This window comes from Ylistrum balloti, unplaced genomic scaffold, assembly GCF_031769215.1.
Source record: "Ylistrum balloti isolate Yb309-2 unplaced genomic scaffold, AGI_CSIRO_Ybal_v1 Utg369724, whole genome shotgun sequence".
Taxonomy (NCBI): Eukaryota; Metazoa; Mollusca; class Bivalvia; order Pectinida; family Pectinidae; genus Ylistrum; species Ylistrum balloti.
The window spans coordinates 3,336,773-3,360,147 of record NW_026781942.1 but is presented as its reverse complement, the minus strand read 5'-3'; the positions used below and the strand labels follow the sequence as shown (position 1 = coordinate 3,360,147).

Sequence of the window (23,375 nt, the reverse complement as noted above, 5' to 3'; positions counted from 1 at the left end):
TTGATGGCGAAAAAAAGGATAATTTAATTGTTTATTTGTTATTTTCAGCTGAATCAGAAAGGTATATTACATTTATTTACTGTATAAGCGATGTTACTTTTCAGGTCTAGTAAATCTGTGGAAAAATCGCATTAATATGAATTATACATCAGATGTATTTTTGTTTTCTGAGGCCGAACATCAACATCACTGTCCAGTTGATGATAGACCACTAGGCTACACAGTGTTGATGATCTTTGTTTTAGATAAAAGATTTAGCTGTGTTTATCCCTGATGAGGGCAGATACGAGCTCATTTCGTGTAAATGTTCGAATGTTAATCATGTTCAACGATACTTTACAATGAGGTAATTTGTATATAAACAGGGACATTACAGTGATTGTTATATATTCAGTAACAAAGCCCTGTTGTTGTGATCAGACACAAAATACCAAGGTTAATATGATAAATTCTGATAACTATAAACTATAAAATTAATCATTGTTGGATGGAAAGACAGAAAAGAAAATATGTTGCAATGGTTTTTAGTTGATTGCGCATCACAATCTGAACTCCAACACCCATTTTCCGCAGATGGATGCCAAACTTTCACTCATAGCCAGCTTTGACGACCTGTCTAGGAATGCGAAAGTGTTACAGGTTGGAATAGAACCAGGTATGTTTAATATGATCCCTGTTCAATCGTTCAGCTCTTAACCTTTGTGATTTTAAAGTGGAAGATGTGTTGCATTTACTTTTGAATAAAACATGGAAATAAAGACCAGCTCTGTGTACTTCCCATTTCATCATCATGTTGATACAGGCAGCTAGATACTGAAATAGGAACAGCACTGCATTGTTTAACGGACCAATGATGATTTTTTTTCAGAGTTCCAACGTTTTGTATCAAATCAACAAGACTGTTTAAAGAAGTGGTGTTCATTAGAAACAGAATTTGAAAGACTCCACGAAAGAATTTCTGTCCTTGAAAAAGAGAATGACTCCCTACAGACTACTTTGAAGCATGCCAGAAGCCAGATTGGTAAAGAAACGGAACACAGAAGATTTTTAGAATCGGAACGAGACCAATTGGTATGTGATAAATATTAAGATGTATGATATATACAGTTAAAACTTGCCTCGAAATGGCATGAGTTGAAATTCCATTTTAGTCAAAATGATTTTCAAGTCCGGATTTTTTTCCTTCTGCATCTTTGCATTTTTAGTTCAGATGACTCAAATTTGCATGAATCAAAATTTCGCTTGAGATGCGATTTGTCAGTCCCTTCATTTGTAAAGCAAGGGTAAAGTCATTTATTGTCTCGAAATTAATCAATTAAAATTTATCAAAACATTGGCATGTCTTCTGACGAAATATGTCAATATATACAAAGAGTAGAAAGTCACCTGTGTGTAACACGTGGCTAATTGTCAGCATATCGTTCCGGTGAACACACATTATCCTGTAGCAGTGACTAATTTGTACACTATCAAAAAGTAGTGCGTTTATTCAAGACGACAACATTTAGCTTGTTTGCGTCATCTGGAACGATAAAAACGTAACTGAAACCAGTACAAACTTTTTGACGAAATCTGATACCCACATTTCCAAAAGAAACCAATTTTGAAGTTGTTAAGGGCTGTGCACTTTGTCAGATTTAGTGTTTGGACAATGAAGTGCTGAAAGTATTTTTCATTGATAGAGTCTTTATCTGTGTGCGATTTGTCTAATGCTTGTACAATGTTTTCTATAACAGGTAAAAACTTTCTAGTATCACACTTTTCATATGTTTATTTAGTCATAATAAAGTCATATTGATATGATCTGTGGCTTCATACATTGTTTCTTGTAACATATCAAAAACGAATTAAAATTTTGTTCAATGTCATTCTGTAAAATGTATGATGTATATGTGCTTGGTCAGTAAGGGTATTGTACATGTTTGCGGAGGGAACGACACGAGTACAATTGCATTTGTTTGGAGTTACATGTTTTGCTATTGGCATGAATAAAAAATAAAAAGGGAAAGTAGGACAAATTCATTTGTTTATTTACTGCCATTTCAAATAACAGATTCAAATACACTGTTTGCCTGTAATCGTAGCCCTTCTTCATTTAGGAAACTGAAATCAGCAACATTATTTATACACTTTATTTGACTTGAACGACAGGTAAGTCTTAATATTTTCACTGTCCCTTGAATTTCGAGATAACAAGTCTCGACTGTACATAAACAAATAAGGTATCTGTAGCTAACACTGGTAATTAAAAAGAAAATGTCATTAAATATGAATTGACATTTAAATTTCATATTTAGGAATGAAACTCATTTGAGGGTCTACTAAATGCCTGGATAATAATGAGGATCAACTTTCAATAATGTTTTAGTGTGCAAGTATTGTTCGCTGTGTTAAGTTAGTGTTTGAAGACACTTTCAGAAAATGCCTTAAACACTATTTTTCTTTACAGGAAAGACAGATTGCTCTTATTCGGGAATTACTGACAGATAAGAATAGAAAAAGTATGCTGAATGAACAGGACAGAGAAAAATTGGCTTTCCTCAGTCACAACACTTACCAATCACAATTAGAGGGCAATTCTCCATCAAGAAGGTACAAGTCAAGATAATTCTGCATTAACTCACATAGCAGTCATATTTACAATGTATTCTTCATTGCAGAAAGTATGTTTTTTTCTTCTTTTTTTGTGTGTGTGTGGAATATCTCGCTTTGTTCCTGTTTCTCTGCCAAGTAAAATTTCAGTAAGACCAATATTTTGAAACTAATTCTTGAAATTTGTTCCAGAAGATCAGTGCACAATTTTGTTTTCTTTCTTCATAGACTTGGGACAATAAATGAGTCAGCACACTCCATACTTGGTGATTCTGTTTATGATAAAACAGAAGATGATCTTGATACATCTTATCTCCGAAGTGGAAGGAAAATCAAGCGACCCTCTGCACCACCAATGGAAGATGAACCTGTGAAGCGAAGGAGGAGTGATGAAGATGTAGGTTCAACTAAATCTTTGCTTGCAGAGGTTTTATTCTAATGTAGTCCTAGTAAACTTGATTCAGAATTTTAGCCTAGGAAGCCAGGTGCCATGGGTCAAATTCTTTGTGGTGATATTGTAGAAATAATGATATCCTTGGTATAAATTTGCATTGTAATTAAAACAATATAGGTACCAATAATGTATTTTATGTTGTTAAAATTGCTTTACATTTTTTAATGGAGAACAAAAGGTTTAGGCTCAGGTAATCAAAGTTCTGTTTAGCAGTGTATCAAGGTTACCACCAGGAAGTGTTTATAACTGGATTTCCTAGAGAGCATCAGAAACATTACTCACTGGTTTGAGTTTGGAAGAGTGTCATAGGAAGATTGAGAATTTTTGTTTTTTTTTCAATGATACAGGAACAAAACAACTCCATAGTGACCACAACAACGGTCACCCTTAATGCTGATGGTAAGCTTGTGGGGGCTGTTGCTGAGGTTATCCCGCAGACAAAAACGCTCAACAAAAGCTTCAGTGAACCAGCTCTGGACAAACACCTGGATAGTCCAAATAGAGATGCTGGTAAGAGATAATAAAAAGGGTTCATCTGTGCTGACTTCTTAAATAATTTTTCTTTTATATGAAAGTTTAGATTTTAAATATTGAAATGTATTGCCTCCCGTTGCATGTCAACCTTTTAATGACAAGAATAATCCTAGTATTTATAATGATCAAACTGTATAACTACAGTTCTCATATTTATGAAAACAGAACTTCTTGTTTATTTCATCTTAACTGAAATTTTGTAAGGATGTCATAAAGTATCATCTTTTTTCAGAAAGTGAACCCGAATCTGAAGATTCTTACCTGGGTACACCTGGCAACAGAAATCAGAGTTCCAGACGAAAATCTAGAGGAATTCTCAAGGGAACTACTCCAAAGTGAGTATTTACATCCATGTTAACAACCAGTCTGATTTGTGTGATAAGTTACAATACAGAGTTTTCACAATGTTCAAATTCAGTGTATGTTTACTTCATTAAGAAATTCAGATGTATTGTAAATTGAATATAAGACTCTTTCAACAAGTTCATTTCTTCATTTTATGCCTAAACCTTAGTATATTTATGAATTGGGGTTCTAGTTCAGAAAGCTTTTGGGGGGAAAATGGGTATTTAAATTTAACCTGGCACACATACTACTAAGTGTAGTCTTTGACACATTGTTTAGGACTATTGTTTTGATAACCACAGCTTCAGTAATGATTAACTTAATTTAATGTCATTTGTAATTTATGAGACCTTAATTAAGTTCTATAGTAAAGCTAAGTGCCTGAATTTTTATGAAGGCAGTAAATCTTTTAAATTGAAAACCTCAGTTTTTAACAACTACATAACAGAAATATTTAACATGATGAGGTTTGAAGATTTTATATGATACTTTTGAAAAGAAGTCTGTTGAAATTGGAAGAAAAAAATAAGTATTTTGAACTTGTTAAATACAAATGTTTTATTTCATTTCTTTGTTAACAGAACACCACGTCTGAGAAAAGCCAGTTCTGCTGGTCGAGGTTTAAACAGAATTCACTTCTTTATCTCTAAGACGGTCATCAAACCAGAGACATGTGCACCAGTATGTATTGTTGAATAGACATCTCACAAATTTTACAAGAAAGAACTTACTTTTGAATAAAAGTCTGAATAAATTGTTCACTAATACAAAGCCTTTATATACCCAGAATTAGAAAGAGGGGGTCAATCATATAATGTTGAAGTAAGACTCAGCACTAGGATTGTTGGAAAATATGATAAAATTTCTAACTGCACACAAAATATGTGTGTCCTTCTTGTGGAAATTATAATAAAGAGTATATTACTGACTTCATTATATATATATATATATCATTGAATGGAGGAAGTTTGAGGGATTTGTATATCAATGTCAATGAATATGATTTGCAGTATTTCTTGTTCAGTAAAATTGTCAGACAAATGTTAATCCTCATTTATATATTTGTATATTATGCATCTTTGGTTTACCAGATTATTTTTGATAAAATGAGTTATATTTTTCAGTGTGGAAAGAGAATCAGATTTGGCAAGCTAGCAATGAAGTGTAAAGGTAAGTGATATAAACAATACCTGCTTATTATCTCTACATGACAAATATCAGGGGATGTAGGATCCTTCTATTTCTACATACACATACAATACTTGTTCTTGTCAGGACTCTAATGGCTTCATTCCTTCAGGAATATAAAAAAAAACTTTGTTTATTAAGAACATTGTATCTTAAACAAGTGTGAATTTCAGGGGTCAAGGTCACCACCATGTTTTTAGAAAATCCTTGTCAGTATCCTTATAGCTTCATTCCATGTGAGGAATTGATCAAACTTCACATCTACCCATAAAAAAAGACCATAATATCTTGGACAAGTTTGAGTTTCGGGTTGTCAAGGACACTATTTCTGTTTTTAGAAAATATTTCTCAGCACTGCCAGTTTCATTCTGGAATGAATTTTTATCAAACTTCACATAATATAAAGGACCATGATATTACATGAGTTGATTTACAGTGTTGTTGTGTCAAGGTCACCATTTCTATTTTAAGAAAATCCTTGCTACCACTCTTGTTAGAAATTAGTACTGAGATGGAAAACTAGTCTGAATACAAAATGTTTATATTTGTTTTGTCCAACTAAGACTCAGGTTCTGATGTTACTTGCCTTATGTTTTCTTTGTAGACTGTAAAGCAACATGTCATCCGGACTGTAAAGATAATCTTCCATTACCATGTGTGCCTTGCTGTCCCAGCACACCTGGAACAACAAAAATGTCTGGTGTAAGTTGTAACTTTTAGAATCTGTGTTTGTTTGATTTGAGCAAATGTTTGATTCAATTATATATATCTGTAAAAATCAAAAAGTTTTCATGTAAGAGGGTGACAGATTTAAGTTTGGTTTGCTAATCTTTCAGCTGTATTAAATATTGAATATGATTGAAGAAGAATGTAGCATATGACTGTGCTTGTGATGTATCTAGCACAGTATTGATAAAAAAAGAATTTTGATTAAAATATTATTTGTCTCTCCCAGGGAACAGAGGTGGGCTATAGTTTTGCAATGTAATCTTATTGAATCTATCAAATATTAAACAAAAAGGATATTCAGTTATTTTGCACAAAAGAACTATATTTGAATGTTTTCTTTGACAGGGCCTGTTGAATGACTATGCTCCTATTGACCCGCCAATGATTCCAGCGATTGTGGTAAGGCTATTCTCTTTTCTTTTACTATACTTTAACATACAACACTTATTCATATATTTACATGTATATGTATCACAAGAGCACTGTCAGAATTCTAGTTTCTGTGAAGGAAAATTATATCATAATTTTATTTGCTCCTGTTCATTAAACTTTTGATTTTAAAACTTTTAAAATAAATAACCTATCAGAATTGTCTTGCTTCTTTTATTACAGGTTCACTGCGTAAATGAAGTGGAGGCAAGAGGACTCACAGAAGTGGGAATCTACAGGGTTCCAGGGTAAGGCTTAAAGCTTGTGATTGTAAAAGATATTTCTATTAATTAATAAACCTGGAACTTTCACTTGAGAAGGTAATTTGAAAATTTTGATGAAAGCAAAAAGGGTCTTCAGTGAAATATGTTCTTGGTATTTAAGGGTTAGAAATACAAACCATTCTTATTTTGTTAGGATGTCTCATTTTTTTAGAATAACTTTACTATCACTCTCTATTTTCCCTGATTTCATTGTTTCAGATAAAAGATAGGGATGTTATTTTGAAAAAAATACATTCAACCAGTGCTAATTGCCTGCTAAAATCCATTAGCCTGAAACAATATTCTGCTAGCCCCAAATATCTCCACTAATATGTGAAATATTAAAAAAATGTGTTTTTAAAATTGATTCACAAATTTATTTGAAAAGCTCTTAATTAAACAAAGCTTTAATGTGTATATCATTAAAAAAAGACAGCTTGACAAATGCTAGGAATCCAGCTCCAGTATTTAGAATTCTTCATAAACAAACATGGCTGTTTCTGCTTTAGCAAGCTTCTTGCTGACTCTTGAACTTCAGCTCTTCACAAAGATTCTTTCACCTAATAAAAAGTATTGATTTTATGACCAATAACTGGTAAATTGGTAGAGGATTAAGAGATATGTGTCAGAGCTATACAATATTGTAACCTACTATATCCACATCCAATCAGTATACATTAGTACATTAAGTCTCTTACGTTTCTTAATGTGATTTCATATCTCTTTTATTGCATCAGAGCTGAATCACAGGTGAAGGAATTGAAAAAGGAATTCTTCAAAGGGAGGGGAGTGCCAAATATGGTGAGTAACTTTAACAGACTAGAAAAAAATAATATTGTAAATATTCACATTGATGGAATATCAGGACAGTATTGTTATATGTCTCATCATGCAAATAGACCCTGCATTGATACCAGTTTACTGAGAGGTCAGATAATGAAGTTTAACTTTAAAAGTCATTAGTAAGATTCTTGTGCACAGTCATTTGCAGAGAATTTGAAAACAAAATTCTGTTTGAAACTATTTGACTTATATTGGAATGTGTTTTTTGATTTAGTTATAAAGGTGGTGATTAAAATTACTTTGCTTGTAAACTAAGACCCTGCAGCTTATTTTGTGTATGAATAAAACTCTTGTCTGTTCAGTCACATATTGATGACATCAATGTGGTGTGCGGCTGTCTGAAGGATTTCCTGAGAGGCCTTAAGGAACCTGTCATCACTTTTTCTTTGTGGAAGGACTTTAAGAGTGCAGCAGGTGGGTCTATCATTGCTACTGAAAAGTGTAGTGTTGTCTTAATAAATACTTCCATTAAAGCAACTTCCAAGGTCATAACTGTCTAGCTGGGTTAGAAGAGTTTGAGTTTCTCAGTATCATACATTGTATATCAACTCAAATATACAATTTAACATATGTAGCAAATTTGTTTTCTTTTAGAGAACCGAGACCGTGCTATGGGTGATTCTGAATTATACCAAGCTATAAGTCAGCTGCCACAGTCTAACAGGGACACACTGGCCTTCCTTATCCTGCATCTCATCAGGTATAATTACAGGATTCTGTTAAAAGATAAGATATGTGCATCAGACAGCAAAATAAGTTTTTAAGATATAAAAGTACACCCCCAATCATTTGTATGATTGATATGCTGTCCAACACTGGCAATTGGATATTCACCAGAAAAAAAAAGAGATATTTCTGTAGTTGATAAGTAGATGTCAACAGCTAAGCTAAGTTCTCATAATCCTTATTTGTATGTAAATCTCAATATTTGTCACTGTTTCATCAATAACAGCATTAAAGTTTTTAACTTTCCTGACTCAAAGTGGTGGGGCTGAAAAGGGGAAAAAGAGCAAATTCTGTAAAAATCCTGTGCCTCCTGTAGGAATGATTGCATTTTGCCTAAATTTGGTCTGAAGCATTGCTGGGGGAAAGGAAATTAATTTGTATAAAAGAAGGGTCTTGCCCCCCTGGGGCGGGAGGGATGGTGTCAATAGGGGAAATAAAGCAAATTCTTTAAAATCCTACTCCTCCTGTAGGAATGATTGGATTTTGTCGCAAATTGGTGTGAAGAGTTCTTGGATGATGGGGAAATCAATTTTGTATTACTATGAGTCTCGACTACCTGGGATGGGAGACCCTTGCTTCATTTGGTCAATGGACTGGTGAATCAACTGAATTTCAAACTTATTTCTTTGGTTTTTCACTGACATGCCTGAGGAATGATTTGGCCTGAAGTATGAATGATTTGGCTGACCCCCTAAGGGCAGAGAGTTAAGGTTCATTAGGAAAATAGATATATTTTGTGTTTTGTTCTTGGATATATAGAATTCCCTTCCTTTAGTTTTGATAAGCAATTTTAGTCAAAAAAAGCCAGGTGAGCGATACAGGCCCTATATACCTCTTGTTAAAGTCATACATTGATATTAATAACATTTTGATGTAGTTGTCATTAGTTGTATAATGTATTCCTAAGCAGAATTTGTGATTCTTATGAGTGTAGGAAGGGATTAAAACATTTGACTATGATTGTATGGTGTTGATTTTCAGAGTGGGCGAGTGCCATGAGTGTAAGATGCCGACTAGTAATTTGGCTAAGGTATTTGGCCCCACCATAGTTGGCTACTCGGTGCCAGAGCCAGAACCCCTCATGATGATCAACGAGACTAAGTACCAGAGCATGGTAAGGACAAAAAGATTTTTTTGACAAAAGTGCAGCAGAATGGTTTGGTGTCATCTGAAAGGGCAATGTATAAGATTGATCATGTCAGTTTATTTGTAATTTTTCTGTTAACTTACCTTTAATTCACAGACTTAGATTCAATTTTAACCTTGATTCTAAAACAAACCTATGGTCCTGGTTCTATTTTGACAACTGTTTATAGTAAAATCATTAATTTATGGGGGGGGGGGGGGGGGGGTTTATAACATACAAGTTACCATTATCTATAGGAAAGACTCCAACAAGTCAACCTGACTTCTCCACAAATAAACCTACAACACACATCTTCATTCACCTATGTGAAGAAGTTTGTTTTAAAATTACACCATGACGTGTTTCATGCTGTCGTATGGTTGGTAACATTATAACGCGTAGCCTTCATGGACTTTGACAGTTATAATGTGTTCATTTCTTACATTGAGAGTTACTGGATGTATAATTCTCAAGTTTCTGCGAATGATGTGTGTTTGATTTTGGAACCAATTTCAATAAAAAGAAAAATTGCACAATATTTTTGCATATGTATCTCTAGGATCTACAGTTTAGCCCACCTTGTATTGGCAAAACATATCATCTGTCTCTGAATTTGTTCAACTTCAACATACCCTAGTCACTGTTCAGTTTTGTGATAACTTAAATCAACCAGTGTTTCAACATTTTAATTTCATATGTATGTTTGTTTAGACCTATCTACCTTAGATAAGTAAATGCATTATAGGTTAAAGTTCAAGGTCACCTTTTGAAATTTGAGTCTCACCCAAATTTTGTCATAAATGCAAGTTTACAGTGTCATCAGTCATGATGATAAATGTTATTTATAGAAAATTCCTTTTCGTGGTAATTTCCAGTTGTAGGATAGATTATCTTTATGTTTCAGAAAGTCATATTATAATAATCTCCTGCTTTATTCCTGTTTTTGATACTTCATGCACAGCATCTTTAAGTGCCCTCTGTATTTTCCTTGATTTCATCTTGTCTTAATCCTTGAATTCATATGATCACAAAATGTCTAATTAGTATAACTTTTATTATGTTCCCCAAACAAAGTCTTATTTCTTCCACTTTCTTCCGCCAGCGAGGTTTCCGACGCGTTTCTCAAAAACTATTGCATGGAATTTAACAAAACTTCACACACATATTCATACATGCGAGGTGGAATGCAGGTCACTTGAATTTTTCCAATCGGTCATCTGAGCGGACAGCTGTGGTCAAAATTTGGCCAAATTTTAGATATTATCCTATTTTCGTGTTGGCCAAATTTTAGATATTGTCCAATTTTTGTGAAAATTGGTATATATATATTAGGTGGCGCTCAGAGCAAAATGGCGTAGTCCATTTTTTATTTTGGTCATGTATGTGCACTTTCCTGAGGACACAACTGACACTTTGTGAAACAGATCATACTGAAGCTGGAATTCTTAGTGACTACTTAAAGAAAAATAAAACATAAAGACAAAGAAACAACCCAATACATCTCAGCTTAAAATATGATGGATTCTTTGTACTTTGTGAAAAAGAAATAAATGCCATTTATGCATAAAGTGTGGTTGGTGTTATTGTGACGCCTTTTGCCCTATATATTTAAATGGACCATTGAGAAGTACTTGATATTGAAAGTAGCAGACACAAAATAAACTCTTTGTCATACTGAGGTTAGGACACTTCTCTTTTTACCAAACTAAAAGCATCACCATTTCCTCTCTTCTGATGTTTTAAAAATTTACGTTCTCATTTCCATTCAAAATTGGTGTGTTCATGTTTGGCATGACTGCAGGTCTGATTATTGTGATCATTTACTGCTGAAGGGGTCGTTTGGGGGACATTTGTAATGGTCCCCATTACAATTAGTACTTGTTGAACTATATTTTTCCAGGAAATCAAGTGTTCATGAAATAGTGTTTTCTCGAAAAGCCACAGAAATAGAGCCGTGTGAAAATATGATTTTACATTATTCTGAAAAAGTGTACTGTGGGACTTCAAAACTTGCAGCAGATAAATATGGAAAAACAATTCTTCCTGATATGAAAAAAAATTGAGAGAGCTCTTATTTTATCAATTATTCAATACTATCTGGGTAATACTATCTATTACATGAATTCTGTCCTATAGTAGAGTATAAAATGCTTGAACAGAGAGGTTTGAAGTTGCTCATGTTTTATATTTCATGAGGCCAAATGGAAAAACTTGCTGTACAGAATTAATAGGAATGCTGTCACAGTTAGGTTACAATATTCATGATCATAGCTTTTGGTGGAGATCACTGCTACCAGTTAACTTCAAGGACATTTTGAGATAACAATTTGCAAATGTTCTAAATTCATGTTGAAAAAATTCAATAAGTTGATTGTTATATCCACAGGTAATGGAGAAACTGTTTGAGATCCCAATAGATTATTGGGAGTCTTTTCTTAACATTGATGAGGAAAACCTCTACCCTAACCAGTTCAACACACCACAGACACCAGAGAGCAGAGCAGGTAAGTCATGCATGTCAGAAAGCCAAACAGGTAAGTCACATATAACAAGAAACCAAAAAGTCAATCAGCTAAATCACAAAGAGATAGGCCAGAGAGCAGAGCAGGTAAGTGATGTATGGCACGCACTAGAAAACCAAGAGCTAACTGGCAATGATAGTCAAGAGTAGAGCAGGTCAGTCACATATGACATACCAGACAGCCAAACAATGAAGTCACTTATGACAGATACCAGGCAGCCAAACAATGAAGTCACTTATGACAGATACCAGACAGTCAAACAATGAAGTCACTTATGATAGACACCAGAGAGACAGGCAGGTAAACCAGATTGTAAAATACACCTATATTGCAGGATCCTCACTTCTGACTAACATTTTGTTTTTAAACTGACACTAGAAGGTTGAAGGTAACATACCCAATGCTAAGTTAATAACAACATCCTCACGCTAGTCACCCTGGCTTTATCCGAGTGTGAAATATCAAAATGATTGTGATGTATCGCTTGAAACATGGACCAGACATTAAAACAACTGAGTAAACAAAACTATTATATCTGAAAATAAGTACACATATGTATCTGGTCATGGCCAAGTCATTTTTTTTAAGTAAATGCAGTACCATTTTTCTGAGTTATAAGACACCAGTATATAAGCAAAAGAGTCTGTTTTTAGAGATATTTTTTATTTGATCCACAAATAAGCTGCACTGACCCAAGTTTGTTAATATAACAGAAAATGGAGGGCAATTTATCAAGATCTCTAGTGAAACATTTAATAAAGTTTGCTTATAATCTGGAAAATATGGTAGAAACAGTATCTCTTCTAGGTCAGTTTTCTATCCCTCGCAGCTAAATAGATGACTATAACTTTCTCATCTTTTGGACAAAACCTGGAATATTTGTTCTGCATACAAATTATCTAAACTGTTCCTAATATAGCAGAGAATTTGTTGTTAATTTGGAATACATGTAAGTATTATATGGACGACAGAGTTTTCTTGTTGTAATGAAGCAATCATTCACCAAAATTTCCATCAAAGAAGTATTATCATTGCTAGGTCATTATGATAATATATAACTTTTGTATGGTTTCAGTGCCAGGCAGCATGTTAGGTCCTATCCACACACCTGGCTCCTACGAGCACAAGAGCAGAACATGGGGCAAAAATTCCTTCACACCCAGGTTTGTATTGCCACTACACTCAACATAATTTTGGGCAGTGTGAATGTCATCACGCTTTTCATTATATTGTTTTTTTTTTTTTTCTTTTTGTATAATTTGGCCAATAAATGGTATGCACTTCATACTCCAAGTAAAATGTTACATGACTCCAGAATCATCAGTGAATAGAGAGTGCAAATATGATTTAACTCTACAGCAGGATTTCATGCCTTGGAGATAAACTAAGCTGTGTGAAAGATTTTGATTTAGATATTTACTCAAACTGCTTATTTAATATGGTCTTTACATGTTATTGAACCTTCTCTATCCTATTAAGTCAACTCTGCACAGCCACAGGCTTTTTTGCGAAATTGTCAACTATACAGTAAAGATGAAATTGAAGTCAAAGTTGTATGTAGTAACTTGGTGCACATGTGTTTTGAGTCATTATACCCCCCACTTAGGTGAAGGGGTATAGGAATCACTTTATGCGTTGGTGTGCTAATGTTCAAGCCTCCATGGTAACATCGTTTCCATGATATTCCATGAACTCATGAACAGATTTGGATCATATTCACATCATACCACCAAGGTCTACACCTGATTAGAATTTGGTGGTCAAGGTCAAACGTTAACCTTGTCTACTTTGGAAATAAAAAGCTTATGTAATAGATATTCTATCAACCCTTGAATAGATTTGGTTCCTATGCAATCCCTGAACAGATTTACCAGCAGGTAGTTCAGATTCACACTAAAGCAACACAACGCCAAGGTCTGTACCTGAATAGATCTTGATTGTCAAGATTTAAGGTCAAAGGTCACCCTTTACCATTTGTCAAAAAAAAGCTGTGCTAAATTAGGGGTAGGGGTAAATTTATGTGGGCCCCCATGTTTATTTTGTTTTATTCTATTAGCAGGGATCAAAAATTGTGCACTGCTTTGATTGAAATGCTACAAAATATATATTTATAGCAATCTGACCTTAAAATGAAATTGGGTTGTCCTGGGCTTTTGCAAATATTTTTGAGCTTTAAAGCTTTAATTTTGTTGATAGGACCAGTTGTGCACAGTATTGAGAATGTTATAAAGGGGAGAAAGTTTTAATGGTAATTAGATTGGATTAAGATGTTGTTTTCTTTCACAATACAGGCAGAAGGACAGGTAACTCATCAGCATGGTTATACATGTCATATCAGCATTAAAAATATATGAAACTAAAGTTATTGAAAATCATTTACATTATATATGTCATGATGTGTATATTCATTAAATTAAATATGTATGTATTGTTTCTAATACACTTGTATTTCATAGCATAAGTTGTGGTCTCATCTTGTGCAAGTTGGTTACATATGAAAATCCAGTAAGAATTGTATAGCTGTTACACAGAAGCAAGGCATGTTTTAAGATTAGACAATCGATAATGACACTGAAGTAATGATAGTCAACTACTTTACAGCAAAGCAGCCCCCTATGTGACTGGATCACTTAGGTACCTATGGTTTATATTCTGCTAGTGTGGAATGGGTAGTGGCTCGGGGCTAAAACAGATGTTGTGTGTAGTAGAGACTTCTTGTCTGAATTTACATTCATTAGAAAATATTTCTTCTGTATATTTCATGATAATCAGTTTCATAGAGGTATGGGAAAGGGTCATTTTTAATTCAGTAAACATTTTGTTTTGGGATATTCTGAAACTGATCGTGAGGAAGGAGTTGGAGGGAGAGATGTTTTTTCAGATATGCTACTATTGGTAAATGAGTTTGAAGAAAAAAGTGATCAAATCATCTGATGGTGGCTTCACCCCCTTATATTCTTGATGACATACTTAGTGAAATTCTCTCCTTTTCCTTACCATAGAAGAAAATGGGAACTGTTCAAATATTGTAAAGAATATGATTCCCTTTCCTCTCCAATAAGTAATATTTGATTACTAGCTCTAAGGTGAATCTGTTTTGTAGGGTAAGTTTCCAGGTCTGAGGTTTCATGTGCATTTGATTTTTTAAAGACATTTCACAGCATATTTATTGTAGCGTTATATTAGCTACTAGTAGCTTGTTGTATACTACTATTAACAGGGTAATGGTGCTGCTCTTGCTGCTACAGCTCACATCTATATTTATATAATGGTGGATCTGTAAACCGAGAAATTTTCACTTATTGCCATCTTAGAAAATCATTTTTAATCACTTGACCCTTCACCAGGGTTATTAGGATCTTTCAACCCTTTGGAGGTACAATATGGGAATCTCATCTCGATGTGAAAGATGATTATGTCTGCAAGCACAAGGCTTGCCTAGTGTTTGCAACTTAGTTGTCTTTTCTCAAGGGTTCCAAGGGTAAAGATCACACCCTATCTCACAACAAGAGTGTGAAAGATTATTTTTCTCTTATCCTACTGACCTTATGAGGTAAATTTTTTGTTCCAGTGCTTGACACTGGTGATGTGACATCATAGAATGGGAAGGGAAATTCCCCTGTCTCAGTCCTAGGGTGTGACAAGGAAATTTCACACCCATAAAAAGAGTGCATATACCAGTCCAGGGTAAGAGAAATGACTATCCATCATTCTCTTTAATAGTATGGAATGTGAAATAGCAGTGAATATTCTCGGTATACAGCATACTAACTACCAACACCTGTGTTCAATACCAGATACTTCTAAGATATTGTGCCAATATAAATATGTTTTGTACAATGATCTTTACAAAGTTTTTATTAAAGAGAAACTTGCAATATTCATTGAAGATTTTTTGATAAATGGATTCTCTGTGATGTTTGATGATTTGTCTGTACAGCTTGATCTGTAGATTTGGCAGTAATCGGCGATGGCATGGGTTTGGTGGATCTACTACACTCACATCATATACACGGACAACTTGTGTAATCTTCATGTAACATTGTCTCTCATCATGTAACATCATTTATTTATCATCATTCAAATGATACCACTTTCAACCTTCAGGATGCCAAGGTTTTTTAACAAAAAAGAACATTTGTCTTTCTAAATTTTTAATATTTGAAATGGATTTTGAAGTTCCTGTATTTCATATTATACAACTTTTTTTATTTTCAAAAGAATGATCAATGAAAAAGATAATGAGTAGACTTTTATCTGATCCATACTTAAAATTGGGGTGGTTTTCAACATAGATAAGGAAAAACCAGGATAAAGAAGGTATCATCAATAAATATTGTTTGTTCTCGTTTGTTGAGAGTGATATCATTTGTCATATTTTATGTACTTTTTGGGGAAATTTATATCAATGAACAGAATTTCGCATTCTATTTTCATTTGGGGGAATTCAGAAAATATTAAAAAGAAAAAAATAGATTCTGTTCAACTGATAAACAAGAACTTGTTCATGGTTTCATAAATATATCATTTGGAGAAAATTGATTTATTTGAATTTACATTTTACATTTTGTACAACCAGACAATTACTTTTTGATTTGACAAATTTGTTAAAAAAAAAAAGGGGGGGGGGGGGTTTGTTTACATAATGCTTTCTTTAAAATTTTGAGAGTGCAGTATTTGTTTTTACCTGTACATGTCATGAGTAGAGGAACAAGTTCTTGTTGAAAAAAACCATGTATACTGGCATATCACTGACATGTTTTGTAAAAGGAATGCTGGAATGTGATATTGGAAAGTGGGATTTTATGTTGAAATAAGGAACGTTTTGAAATAAACAGAGGGAGAATGTTTCTGAAAATGTAATTTAAACCTAAATAATGGGACTTGCAATGATTTTTTTGTAAGTAGAAAACAATGAATACACCTTGTATCAAGTTAGTTTTTGAAAAGACACGAACATCCTATTACTGCCCAAATCTAACAATAACCCTTCAAATCATTTATCTTCTATGTCTCAATACTATGTTTACTGTCATTGGTATCACATCTACACGTCTTTTCTAACCATGACAAAAATACTGAAATTTTGCAAATCTTTTAATTTTGAAATTATGCAATTTCTTAAATTCACAAGTAACTGTTTAAGGCTATTCCATTACCCAGTAAAACATTTACTTGACCACATGACTCAAAGGAGTTTAGTCTATGGGCTAGATTTTCTGTCTATCACTTGTACAAGTTATTGATGGAAGTCTATGGACGCTACAATATCTGGATTCTAGGGGTGTGATAGATATTCTACTGGAATAACCGTTACCGATGTATGAAGTAAATAAAGTCTTTAGACTGAAGGTCCTTTCCTTATTGAATACTTTGGCTTTATGATCAGATGAATATATGTTATAGGCTAGTCATTATTATTTAGGTTGTATTTGTAATGTCCAGCTCTGTCAAGCTGATTTCCAATAACTATTACCAGTTCTAGCTACTTCATTTCTTTAGGGATGTAATGATAAATATTTATACACAGGTACCTTGGATGAGGTCATGGTATGTGACTCTAAAGTCAATGTCAGGGTTTCCTATATACTACTTATAGAATGGACAAATATTTGATACCTGCTGCCAAGTGGCAAGGACTTTAATGTTCTGGTATTCTAATATTTCAATGTCAGATTGAATTCATCCATTGAAAAGGAAGAAACATACAAATCTTCAACACCAGAGTAATGATTTGTAGTTAAATATGCTTTCATTTTAACATTGTCAGGATATATTAAACAAAATATGCAGTTGAAATTCCTGTCTAAAAAATAAGTTAATACATCTGAAATCTGAAAGTCCACTGATATTGAAATAGTATACAGTTCCTGTATATCAGTTTCTGTATAGGACCAGCCAATTTGTTATAGATTATTTTAAGTTGAATCGTAAGATATCTGGAATTTCTGAGACTGATGAGATTTCACGGTATCAAAATGTTCACCAAAGTGATCACCATGCATTGTAGGTAATTCATATACAGCTATCAAATCTGTAGGAGTTCGTAGTAGGTTGTGTACCTACCATTTATTGATTAAATAGTATATCTGGTAAACAGGAACCCTGTATTGGGTAATACTATTGCATGACATGTATTTTGATGGCCTATTGCAGTAAAAGTTTGCCTTTCGTATGCTAATTCCTGATTAACCAAAGTATGATACTAAAAAATGTTACTGATTACTTAGCTGTTACAATACAACAAAACATGTATGACAGTTAATTCTGACATCTGAAAAACATTACTTGGTACAATATGTTTATACTAAATAGACTTGAGCTGGTGATTAACTTCATACTGCTAGAGTTATTTAAATTCATTCTGCTATCTATTTGTTAGCCATGCAGATTTATTATTCTGTTCATTTGTTTCACTTTGTTGGCTTTGATAGCAAATAAAAAAAAAACAAACAAACAACATCAACATAATTGTACTTGTACTATACTGCTTTGTTCAGGTGTATTTTTTCTTTTTAATACATGTAATTCAAAAGCAAATGATTGAAACGATTTTTGATTAATACATAGCATAAAGTCCAGTTCCTTTCATCTCACTCCCGTAAAATCTTTAATTTTTTAGAACAATCTTTTGTAAATTTGCATCTATTAGTGTATTTTGGATTAATTTTGGGGTGTGTAAAATTTACAACATTTAAAAAAAATGATTTTGATATTATATGTTTACAGACGCAAACACTTGTAAATGTAAGCTTCAATTTCTAACATATTTCCAACACAGACAACTGTTGTATTTGTTTACCAATAAGATGATAATAAAAGGCTGTCAACCGATTCCTATATTCCTATATTTTCCTTTATTTTTAAAGACCTCCATTATTTCCTATATTTTTCAGGAAATTTGTTGCTGATAAATGAAGAGATTGTAAACATTTCTTTGATACTACTTTTGGCTTCTTTATTTTACAGGTTAGATAATTCTTAAGTCTTCAACAGCATCACCAGCCACCAGAAAATGATTCAGTGCATCTCTTTATCGCCTGTATGGGCACCTTGCAAGGCAGTACGACAGGATATTGGCCTTTTAGGTGTCCCTTCAGATGATGATGATGAACTATGCAGCAGCTCTCTGCCTGGATTGTGATGCTGTTGAAATGAATGGTTACTTTAAGGTAGTTTTTAATCATTGATTAATATAGAAACAGTAAGTGAAGGTAGGAATTTTTAGTATAAATGCCTTTGAATGAAATGATTTTCGTTTGGAAAACCCCTATATTTTGCCTCAAAACTAGCAAAAAACCAAAATATTCCTGTATTCCTCCTATATTAAGAAGACTTGGTTGACAGCCTGTAAGAATAACACAAACTACACATCACAGTTAAAAGTGTTGGAAGTTTTTAAATTCCAGTCGAATCAATCAAAGCCTTGAAGGATTAAAACCTGTTGATTTCATTGTATTTGAAAATAAATGAAAAGATGATCACAATGGTTTGAGGGCGTTTTCCACCCGGCGGAGAGACACTAGGTTCCTTGGTGTCACATGTGTTTGTGATACGCTGTGTTTGTTGTAGAATCACCAAGATGAAGCCCAAACTCATGCCACCGCTGGTGATGCCACGCAGGTCTGTGAGTGAGACCTGTCTGTGAGATGAGGTGGTGGCCACAGGTAGGCTCTGTAACCACCACATAGCCATTACTTGTATGACAAAGTGTTTATTGTTTGTAATAGGAATCGTATTGATTGTAGGAATGTTGTGTTTAGTACTGCATTGATCCTGTAATAAGTCAAGAGAAGCTCGGAGAGGGGGTGGATGGGGGGTTGCAGCAAAATGTTGTTAAACTTGCAAACAATTTGACTTGGCTTTGTACAGAATAATGCAATATTGTGTTAGTGTATCCTTATTGTTCTGAAAAGAAGTAGGTATCAGTGGGCATATTTCCAAGACTGGACCTATTGCAAGATAAATACAGAAATGAAGTTATGATGATCAATCATACTATGTTTTTTATTTGTTTTTCTTATTTTGTTCGAGTGAGGTAGTAAATATTATGGTTTAGTGTTCACCTTGTTCTTAATGTTTGTAGCAGTCTGAATCAGCAGAGAATCCAGCTTAGAGGTTGTAAAGGATATGTTGTATTCAAATAACTTTTCTTATTGAAACACATAAACAATGTCAATGTTTATTGTCTCTTCATCTATATATAAATTTACAGATTAAGAGTACCCTCAAATCAGTGAAAGTAAATTCCCACGTAAAGTAACTATTTTACAATATTTAGATGTTCTGTGCGATTTCCTTGGGTTTTTTTTAAAACAAAAAACCACACAAGAAACCATATATTTGTTCATCAAAAGAAATTGTTATTAATCAGTAATACTTTTAATATTTTCTTAAATTTTCTGTTTTATCATTTTTCAGATTTTCAAACAAGAGTCGAACCATCAACAAGAAACCCAGCCATTTCTTTTCCTCTCCAATGTTAAACTAATTTTCCATGCATGGTGCCTGACAGTTGAGATTTCCTGATGTTAAACTAGCTAGTAATGTGTTCTGGAGTTATATCTTTGTACAAAGTGGTCTGAACTGCTTTTTAAAATTGACAGTTGATTAGTGTTGATGGATATGTACACATTCCATATCATCAACGTGAAAAATTGATTCTGAATTTTTCTACACTTCTGAAGATGGCTGATTTCACATTGTGCAGTGTCAGGTACAATATTTAAAGTGACAGACAACCACAAACAAACATTTGAATGATGATATTCATCACCTGTATTTCATATGTAAATATAAGTTTAAACTCATGTATATATTGGATTCCTAAGACTTAAATAATGGGAAGCCTTTACGACTGACATTTACAACCTTTTTATGGAGCATAAAATTATATAAGCTTTAATAAAGTGTAGTTTTTAAACATTAAGCATTACCTTTGAATAGTATTTAGTGAATTATTGAAGGTACAAATGTCCATAATAGATGTACAACGAATTCAACACTTCTTAGTTCTAAATGAATACTGGTAATGTTATTAAATTTTATTTCATGACTATGAAATCACTTGAAGATGAAGTTTCATCTTTGAACTGTCAATCTTTAATTTTTTCTAAACTTTGTAAACAATCATAAGATTTGAAGATGACATTAATCCATATATTTTTCCATGGAAACCAAATATCCTGATGTGTAAAGCTTGACTAAACATCCCAGCAGCCCTATCGCTAGCACTTGTACATGTTTCGTGTTTTGTATACAGGTACAGACACGTAATGGATACAGATAGTTTGTGTGTATACAATCCATGTCTCAAGTGTAGCATATGCATTTGAACATCCAATTTATGCATGATCTTGTCTTTTTGACAATATCAACAGTACAAGTACTCAAGGTAGTGGGGACTTATTTTCTGCTATTTCAAATGATTTAGTTGAAAGATGTGGCTGACCTGCTTACTTCACTTGTGTTTTTGAAAGGCAAGGTAGTTTCACTGTCAGGTTCAATGTCACAAACCAAGATAAGGAATGTGCCAAATTTGTAAACGTTCCAAATGATATGATGTATTTCAGTCAAATATATCTGATTTTGACATTTTCTTTTCTTTTTCACTTTGTAAAGAAACCATCACCATTTTGTTTTCTTCTCTACCTTTCCTGGACTTTCTATCTGTTAGCTATATGCAGCAAGGCTGAATGACAGGATATCTAAATCGACTGACATGTCAGTGTACACACCACAGGTACTACTGGTTGTAGTTACCCAGGATATTACTGGCATTGTTCAGGGTCATTTCATGTCTGCTGTGTCATATCTCTTGTAAATATGTATATAAATGGTTGTGAATGATGCCGTGGACAATTCATTTACATCAACATCTAGTCGAAATTTTACACGGTATTTTCTTGCAGAGGAAAGTTCATAAGGTCAGTACATGATGCACCTTATTTGAAACGTTATAAACCCTGTGAGCCTTGTATCAAATAGACATTATAGTATGTTCTAATTCTGTTAGCAAATCTTGTTATATTTGGAATACATTTAGTAACCTTTGTTGTATATATATGCTCAGATCTGTGAAATATTTGTATATTTTTGTGATAACTCCAAAATGTCTTTTTAGGATCACTTTTATTTAATCATGTCATGTATTTATTAGTTAAAGATATGCTATATATCTGTGGATAATTTGTATGTACAATATGCTTGATATTAATTTCAAAGTATGACAGATCTTTATATGATGGTGTAAATGGTTTAAACATTTCCAGCAAGTAAAGACTTTTACAACTTGTAGTGTGACCAGTGATTTTTTAGAAAATTTTTTAAAAACTTTGCCATGCCTTGTGGAAATTTGTGTTTACCTATGCCAAATCCATTTTGGTTTTATATTGTCAGAATAATCCTACAATTGACACTCAATTTTGTTTTTACAGGGTCACAAATATTGTGTAAATGATGTGTGTGTTCATGTATTAACTGTAAATTCTATTACTTTGAAATCTCGTCACTAAAAATGTAGATTTTTTCATTGTCATCACCTATAAATTTGAAGTAAATGTGCCAACATCAATCGGAACTATAAACTAAGCATTTGATGTTTCTGAATTGTTTTAAATAGAACAAACATGTTCAAAATATTAAGAGAGATTTCTAATGAGAAGCAAATCTGATTTTAACAACGATTCATCACATCATGAAGAAATTTTTAAGTGAAAAATAATTGTTTTATGAAACCATCTGAAAATAAAACTTGAGATAAATAATGTGTTGTTTCTTTGTAATATGAGTGACCATAACAGTGGCTACACAAGGTAAATAATGTGTTTCTTTGTAACATTGGTGACCATAACAGTGGCTACACAAGGTAAATAACGTGTTTCTTTGTAATATGAGTGACCATAACAGTGGCTACACAAGGTAAATAACGTGTTTCTTTGTAATATGAGTGACCATAACAGTGGCTACACAAGGTAAATAACGTGTTTCTTTGTAATATGAGTGACCATAACAGTGGCTACACAAGGTAAATAACCTGTTGTTTCTTTGTAATATGAGTGACCATAACAGTGGCTACACAAGGTAAATAACCTGTTGTTTCTTTGTAACATTGGTGACCATAACAGTGGCTAATTGTCACTGTGAGCATTGTTTAAGAAGTTTAACCCTTACATTTTCCTATGACATAAAAATCAAAAGCTGAAAGTTGAATTCATTTTTCATGGATATGAAGAATTATAAGTTGATATAATGATATTTTTAGTCTTACGTTGTGCTGCCATAGCTTCCAGAACACAGAGAGGCATTGTGTTACATATGTATATCACCTTGACCTTGACTGTAAATTCTTAAAAAGAACATACAGGTTTCCAACGCATATTTTGGTCACCACTTCATGATTAGCATCAAACTTGGGAAATGGGTACATCATGAGAATGTTGTTGGTTTCATACTATAATGGGGTCACTGAAGCCTCTACTTGAACATTTATCCTCAATGATAGTTATTACCCTCACTTTAATTAAGGAGGTATGTGTATGTATGTAGTAATCACTTTGTGTGTCTGTGCATGCGAAAGTCTTTAGCAATATCTTCTTAATTTCCTTGCTTGGTCTTGTTTATCT

At 33.3% G+C, this 23,375-nt stretch overlaps 1 protein-coding gene across 1 annotated transcript; it reads left to right on the top strand.

The window, feature by feature from the left end:
* LOC132565556 (rac GTPase-activating protein 1-like) lies at positions 1 to 20,748 on the top strand. Its single transcript, XM_060230203.1, has 21 exons — positions 1 to 61; positions 574 to 655; positions 869 to 1,071; positions 2,450 to 2,592; positions 2,821 to 2,989; positions 3,394 to 3,556; positions 3,813 to 3,915; positions 4,507 to 4,606; positions 5,050 to 5,095; positions 5,718 to 5,815; positions 6,188 to 6,241; positions 6,455 to 6,519; positions 7,272 to 7,335; positions 7,680 to 7,791; positions 7,972 to 8,077; positions 9,085 to 9,217; positions 11,616 to 11,733; positions 12,827 to 12,914; positions 14,353 to 14,385; positions 19,324 to 19,418; positions 20,173 to 20,748. The coding sequence occupies exons 2-20, from the start codon at positions 574 to 576 to the stop codon at positions 19,397 to 19,399; spliced, it is 1,956 nt and encodes a 651-aa protein (XP_060086186.1). The 5' UTR covers positions 1 to 61; the 3' UTR covers positions 19,400 to 19,418; positions 20,173 to 20,748.
* Positions 20,749 to 23,375: the final 2,627 nt, after the last annotated feature.